This window comes from Pezoporus occidentalis, unplaced genomic scaffold (assembly GCF_034315485.1).
Source record: "Pezoporus occidentalis ecotype Australia unplaced genomic scaffold, CSIRO_AGI_Poc_V1 ctg24, whole genome shotgun sequence".
Classification (NCBI taxonomy): Eukaryota; Metazoa; Chordata; class Aves; order Psittaciformes; family Psittacidae; genus Pezoporus; species Pezoporus occidentalis.
The window spans coordinates 8973959-8981648 of NW_026914285.1; the positions used below are offsets into that span (position 1 = coordinate 8973959).

At 44.6% G+C, this 7690-nt stretch overlaps 1 protein-coding gene across 3 annotated transcripts; it reads left to right on the forward strand.

Moving 5' to 3' along the window:
- The first annotated feature begins 78 nt into the window (after positions 1-78).
- Positions 79-7690, forward strand: LOC134165469 (carbonyl reductase [NADPH] 1-like). Of its 3 annotated transcripts, XM_062622298.1 has the most exons (5): positions 133-169; positions 701-841; positions 1129-1449; positions 5567-5674; positions 6515-7690. In XM_062622298.1, exons 3-5 carry the CDS (start codon positions 1164-1166, stop codon positions 6949-6951), a joined length of 831 nt encoding a protein of 276 aa, XP_062478282.1. In that variant the 5' UTR covers positions 133-169; positions 701-841; positions 1129-1163; the 3' UTR covers positions 6952-7690. The 3 variants fall into 3 exon arrangements, with proteins under 3 accessions (XP_062478283.1, XP_062478282.1, XP_062478280.1); XM_062622299.1 differs by lacking the exon at positions 701-841 and having other exon boundaries at positions 79-169; XM_062622296.1 differs by lacking the exons at positions 133-169; positions 701-841 and adding an exon at positions 385-507.

Genomic DNA, 7690 nt, shown 5'->3' on the forward strand with positions numbered 1-7690 from the left:
CACCACCCTGCCTCTACTCAACTGGACCCGGCCGCGGGAGGCGGGCCTGACCCGCCGCCATTTTAACTGCCTTCGCGTCCCCGCCCTCGGTGTGCAAGGGCTTGCTGTGAGCTCGTTCTTCTGCCGCCGCGCAGAGCTGAGGAGCAAGGGCCACGGCAGTGTACTGGAGGTGGGTGAGGGAGTGTCGGCTGCCCCGCCGGGTCTGCTCCGCAGCTCCTCGCTGCGTTCAGCCCCTTTGCCGGGCGCGGAACGGTTAGGGTCTCTCCCGTCCCGCGGAGGGCCGCCTGAGGAGCCGGGCTTCATCGCGGCTGGCGGGAGTGCTTTGCGTTCCCGTTAGGGGGAAAAACCGGTCCTGAGGCAGGGGCAGTGCGTGAAATGTGCCCATGCTAGGGTGAAGCGGGAGGGTCGCTTCTCGTCCTGGTGCAGTCAGTCGGTAGCTGGCCAGGAGCTGGTTCGTATTTCGTTGGATGCCTACTACTAATAGGTACAAGTTAATTTGGAAGGGAGGTAGTACTTAGGTCAAAACTGAGCAAACCCAGTATTTAAAACTTTTATGGGGGAAGTACGTCCTCTTTAAATGTGCTATTTCGGGGGGGGGGGGGGAGAAAAGGCAAGCAGACTTTGTATCTAGAGTTGTCTGATGTTGAACATAATAAATATATGTAGTCGATCTGTGGTCCTCTCTCTTCTGAAACGCCAGAATTGCTACTCCTGCCTGACACTTGAAGATCAAGCCACTCCCCCCTGTATCTGACCCTGGGTTTTTCAGCTTTCGCTGCATCACTGCTTGAACTAACCAGCTGAATATGCTCAGAAGAAGGAAATGGTGTTGCTGTAAGGTGTATGTGCAGGAGAGTTTACTCCCATCAAAAGTTAACTTAGCACTGCAGATCAGTCATTGACTTTGCTTTTTATTAACCCAGTTATTGACTGGGCCTTCTTCAAAATGCTAAAGCCAAAAGTGGCTTTCTCATGCTACTTTAGTATGTTAGTGTGCACTCTAATGTAGTTTCACATAAATCAAAGGGTAATTCTGTATAAAATTTTAAAGAAAAAACACTTTCATCCATTTTCAGATAACCATCTTTGTCCATCTGAATGTGAAATTTTCTTCTTTGCTATTTGCAGTTACTGTCACTTTGACATACATTCAGAGAGGAGCTATGTGTAATGTACCAGTGGCTGTGGTGACCGGATCCAACAAAGGGATCGGATTCTCAATTGTTCGGGCTCTATGCCACCAGTTCCCAGGGGACGTGTACGTGACAGCCCGAGACCCCGGCCGTGGCCAGGAAGCAGTGAAAAAGCTCCAGGAGGAAGGACTGCATGCGCTCTTCCATCAGCTGGATATTGATGATCTGCAGAGCATCAGAGCTCTCCGTGACTTCCTAAAGGAGAAATATGGAGGGCTGGACGTGCTGGTTAACAATGCAGGGATCGCTTTCAAAGGTAAGGAAGCAGGCTGTCTGGGATAGTACAATGTGCTGCAAAGCTATGTGGAGAAGTATAGTAGATTCGTAAGGGATTTTACAAAGCTCATTATATGGGACTTCTGTGCCAGTGGCATGCTACTTTTTTGGCTGGGCAAGCTGCCTACCTTCTTAAGCACGCTGAGAGAGCAATGTGAAATGGCTTTTCCTATGGATCTGTTAAACCTAAACTTTGCTGTGCTGAGCGAGAATGTAACCTTTTCATCTAGTAAACAGGAAGGGAGGGAAAGTGAGGAAGACACAGCAGTTGTAAGGTAGAAGAGTGCATTATCCTTGTATATGTTTATGAAAACAAGTTGAGAGTTAACTCCAGATAGAGCAGATCAGAAGCATGGCTACTAGTTCATTTCCCTACTAGTACAAACTTGTTCTTTTCATATTTTCTGATTTGTTTGGATTTTTTAGGTTTGCTTTCCAAATCTCCAGTTAGGACATATAACAGGTAAATATGTAAAATAGTGTGAGCAGTGGCATTTCTGTTAGTTCCTTTACTACATCGTGGATTTTTTTGTTCATAAGTTCCTTCTAGATGTTTAGCCTAGACTTTCTTCAAGCTGACAACTCACTGAGTCAACAGTAGCTCATACAACTGACTTCTTTATCACATTTCTTAATCGTAACTGCTGTGTAAGCATCTAGCACAGAGGCTAGAGGGCTTAATACCTGTGTGTTAAAGTTCTTACTTGCTGTGATGGTTATCTCATTTTGGTTTTAATTCTAGCTTCTGAGATTGGCTTTTCTATGCAAGCCTCGCCAAGTTTCTGCTATCATCCCAGAATTTATGCTTTCCTTTCTTTATTGTAGCATTATGTGTTATTGCTGGCTGTCAAAGATTGGATTCCATTACATTTAATTTATCATTCTGGTTCTGTGCTGTGCTACAGATAGTCCAGCAAAAACTGTTCCTTTACAAGATGATTATGTACATGTGGGTTGCCTTCTGGATGAGCTTCTGTGAGAACAGTTATTGTAGTAACGTTTGTTAAATCAGGGGAGTATTTATTAGATGTTACAAGCAATGTATCTTGTTAAACAAATGAGTAGGTTTTGGAATAAAGGGAAGCTTTTTGTCTTCTTCCAAGGTGGATACAGAATAAGTTTGAAGTTGTATAGGTTTTTAGTTTCTTCTCCCACTGTTGTTAACTCTTGCAATAGGTCATGATCTGGCATCATGTCACAGATTTAAATGCAAGTGATTTGCAAAACTTGATGCCATCAGTGCCCATTGCTTGAGAGTATGAATGACTGAGTTGTTAAAGCACACTCATGTGTTTTGCAATAAAACCACAAGTATGTTAAATACTAAATGATCTGTCACTGCTTTTCTGAGTTAACATAGGTCTGGGCTATGAAGACAAGTGAAGACCTGCCTAATCTGTGTAGGTGGCCTTCCTCTTGCCAGAAAGAGAGCAGTGTAACAGAAGAGGAGGAGTGCTGTTACTTTAACTCTTACTTCCCCCTCAAGGTGGAAAATGCATATGGCTTATTGCTAAACCAGATTGTCAGGTGGTGGCACATACTACCACACTTTTGGTGGTGGCAAGCTGTCAATTCTATCTGATGAAATCATACCTTTACTGTGCAGTTCTATATCTGTTTATGCTTACCTAAGTCAGCTCCCTTTCCTAGTTGCTAATTCCTACTCCTTTTGTTGTATTAGCACAGATCTGTCAGTTCAGGGGGTGGTTTATGACATGACTATCAGTTTTGGGATTGGTTGGGGTTCTTTTTGTTTGTTTGGGTTTTGATTTAGGGTGATTGGTTTTGGTTGGGGGGGAGGGGAGAAGGGTGTTTTGTTTTGTTTTTCCAAAATGCACCAAATCTTACCCCTGCAGTCTTTATAGAAGCTTGTACAGTGTTTGTTGTTGCGTGACACTGCTCCATCTTCAAGCCCCAGCTAAGAACCCAAGATGTGACAACATAAGAATTGGGATATAGAAGCAGTTGTCTGCCTTGTTGCTGGATGTTAGTACTAGGGTGATAGTCTAACTTTTGTACCTTTAGTGGCAGCATCCTAAATTGAGGATTTGCCTTTTTGGTCTTCCCTTGCCTGATATGTTAGGATTGTGGCAAAGTGTTGTGCTATGCGTTTAAGAGGAGAGGGCACCTCTAAGTTTACTTGCATGTGATGGTAGCAGCACAGACTCTGCGTGGGTGCCAATAGATACAGGCAGGTCAGGGAGCAGGTTGGGCAGAACATCCTGTGATAACAGTCTTTCCTTGTCTCTTCCATATGAAAGGCAGAAAGACAAATGTCCTGTGAGTTTGCAAATGACTCTACAGAGTGACGCAATTAGCTTTTCTGGGCCAAAGCTAAAACCTTCAGCTACGGAGAGGTGAAAAAAGCATTAGCTCATTCTTACTGTGAGAATGAAGACCTTGCGCCCACTGTAGGAGAGGATCTGGTTCGAGACCATCTTAAAAACCCAAACGTACACAAGTCCATGGGACCTGATGAAATCCATCCTCAGGTCCTGAAGGAGCTGGCAAATGAATTTGCTAAGCCACTGCTCATTACATTTGAAAAATCATGGCAGTCAGGTAAAGTTCCCAACGACTGCAAAAAGGGAAATATAACCCCCATTTTCAAGAAGGGGAAAATGGATGAACCTGGGAATTACAGACGAGCCAGTCACACCTCTGTGCCTGGCAAAATCTTGGAGCAGTTTCTCCTGGAAGGCATGCTAAGGCACATGAAAATCAACAAGGTGCTTGGTGACAGCCAGCATGGCCTCACTAAGGGAAAATCCTGCCTGACCCATTTGGTGGCCTTCTATGATGGGGCTACGGAACTGATGGACAGGGGTAGAGCAGTTGATGTCATCTACCTGGACTTGTGCAAAGCATTCGACACTTATCAACATCCTTGTCTCTAAATTGGAGAGACATCAATTTGATGGGTGGACCACTCGGTGGATAAAGAACTGGCTGGATGGCCGCACACAAAGAGTTGTGGCCAATGGCTCAGTGTCCAGCTGGAGACTGGTAACAAGTGGTGTCCCTCAGAGACTGGTGCTGGGACTGGTCTTGTTCAACGTCTTTGTCGCTGACATGGACAGTGGGATTGAGTGCGCCCTCAGCAAGTTTGCCGATGACACCAAGCTGTGTGGTTCGGTTGATACGCTGGAGGGAAGGAATGCCATCCAGAGGGACCTTGACACGCTTGTGAGGTGGGCTGATGCCAACCTCATGAAGTTTAACCATGTCAAGTGCAAGTTCCTACACCTGGGTGGGAGCAATCCCAGTCACAGCTACAGGTTGGGCAGAGAAGAGATTCAGAGCAGCCCTGCAGAGAAGGACTTGGGGGTGTTGGTCGATGAGAAAATGGACATGAGCTGGCTTCAGTGTGCACTCGCAACCTTGAAAGCCAACCGTGTCTCCTGGCCTGCATCAAAAGGAGCGTGAGCAGCAGGTCCAAGGAGATGATCCTGCCCCTCTGGTCTGCTCTTGTGAGACCTCACTTGGAGTATTGTGTGCAGTTCTGGTGTCCTCAACGTAAAAAGGACATGGAACTGTTGGAGCAAGTCCAGAGGAGGGCCACGAGGATGATGATGATCAGGGGGCTGGAGCACCTCCCGTATGAAGATAGGCTGAGAAAGTTGGGGCTGTTCAGCCTGGAGAAGAGAATGCTGCGTGAAGACCTCGTAGCAGCCTTCCAGTATCTGAAGGAGGCCCATAGGGATACTGGGGAGGGACTCTTCATTAGGAACTGTAGTGACAGGACAAGGGGCAATGGGTTGAAATCTAAACAGGGGAAGTTTAGATTGGATCTAAGGAAGAAATTCTTTCCTGTTAGGGTGGTGAGGCACTGGAATGGGTTGCCCAACGAAGTTGTGAATGCTCCATCCCTGGCAGTGTTCAAGGCCAGGTTGGACAAAGCCTTGGGTGGCGTGGGTTAGTGTGAGGTGTTCCTGCCCATGGTGGGGGGGGTGGAACTAGATGATCTTAAGGTCCTTTCCAACCCTAACTATTCTATGATTCTATGATTAATATAATATTGCAAAGCGAGGTCTTTTTGTTACTAAGAATGTGAGTGTTAATAATATTGCTCTTTTTTTTTCCCTCCCTTATGTAAGTGCATGACACAACTCCATTTGCGGTCCAAGCAGAGGTTACACTGAAGACAAACTTCTTTGGAACAAGAAATGTTTGTACAGAATTGTTGCCTCTTGTGAAGCCTTATGGTAAGTGTACCATTAACAAGTAGAGAAATAGTCTTATGTGAATTTTGGTCTTCATTAGGTGGTAAATCCTGTTCAGTCTCAGATACACACTGCCCCATAGCAAGAGGAGTGTATCTTGCTGTATTATATGGGTGTGTTAATAAAGTCATTAATAGAAAGGATTAATTTTTGTGGCTTTTAAGATGTAAATCCTCTTGTTCATTCACCTGAATGACTGTAAACTAGCAAGAAACAGGGAAGCAGCACAACATAAGTTTGGAGATAAGTGAATTACTGACTCAGCTGACTCATCATTCTGTACTGAAGTGCTGCAAGATAAATAGCTTACTGCAGTTTTGCATGCTGACATTTGTAAATCCTCATGTATTCTGCAAAGAAGCTGATGGGGTCTCTGCATTAAGAACTAGATTGCTGTTGTTGAATTCTATATTATTCTGGGGGTTTTGAGGTATATTCTCACAGCACTTTATTTGAGCTCTTGCAGAAGTGAGAACATTTTCCCACAGCACTTTGAGAGTGAAGTCTGGCTGCCATTAATGAGAAAACCACTTCCTACCTTGAATGTCCTACAGATTGTACCAGGCAATTTCCTGGAAGCATACCTGAAGTCTGATAGAAAGTTATTGCAGGTTCATACCTTAACTTACCCTCTGTAATGAAATTCACTAGAAACACTTGTCAACACAGTGATCTGGCAGAAGCTCTGCAAAATAGCCCACACAAAATATTTTACAGGTGTTCACCTAAATAGTGAATATATAGCTGTAGAGCAAGCCCACTTCAGTGCCTTGGCTTGTTTAATGTGTGTAAAAGTAACTGGTGTTTACTGTTTTTTGGCAGGTAGAGTGGTGAATGTCTCTAGTATGTTAAGTAAATCAGCGCTGGGAAAGTGCAGCGGAGAACTACAGCAGAAGTTTCGCAGCAACACTATCACTGAGGATGAGTTAGTGGAACTCATGGCTAAATTTGTGGAAGATACAAAAAAAGGTGTGCATGAGAAGGAGGGTTGGCCAAATACTGCCTATGGGGTCTCCAAAATTGGTGTCACAGTCTTGTCCAGGATTCAAGCCCGGATGTTAAATGAGAAAAGAAAAGATGACCACATCCTTCTCAATGCCTGCTGTCCTGGATGGGTGAGAACAGACATGGCAGGTCCTAAAGCCCCTAAATCACCAGATGAAGGGGCTGAGACCCCAGTTTACTTGGCCCTTTTGCCTTCAAATGTTGATGGTCCTCATGGCCAGTTTGTTAGTGAAAAAACTGTTCAAACCTGGTAAGTTTGTGTACGTGGACCCATGAAGTGGTAATATGACTGTGGATTAGCTTGTTCCTTGATAGGGCATTTAGCCAGAGTAGACTCATCCTGTCCACTGCAGCAGTAGGGTCCTTTACCACCACACTGAGGGTTCACAGTTATAGTACTCTTCTGGTGTTGAGTCTGCACTAGAGCACACTTTGCAACAGCCTTCATTAGCCTGCTTACAGCATTGCTGTAACCCAGAATCTGGTTTGTGGGTGTTCCAGCCCAGATGATACAGGCTAATTTCATGTTGCCCTAATGCAGAGGTACCTGACCTTGTTTACCTGAATTTACTCTTAATTATATCATTGCCAACCCTTCTCCCACTCCCCCTAGACAGGTTTCTGACATGGAGTTAGGATGAGGGAGTGGATGCCTTATGCTTTTTCAGCGCAATAGAGCTCTTTCTGGGGACTATAGTTGCTTCTGGAGATTGTACGGAGTTTCTTAGCCCTACAGAACGACCAGTCTGGGGGAAGACTAAGAAGACCAAAAGGGACTCAGTGTTGTATAGATATTTCTTGACATCGAAATTGAATTGGGTAAAAATAAAAATAGCTGTGATATGCCATTAATAGGAAAACCTAATCAGTTGCCTCTTAATATGTCTGTTAATCATTTGGCTCTATTAATATGTATGACAATAAATGATTACTTACTGATTTGTATTCCTCCAACTGGCTTATTCCATTATTAAAAATTTATGCTTGAAAGTA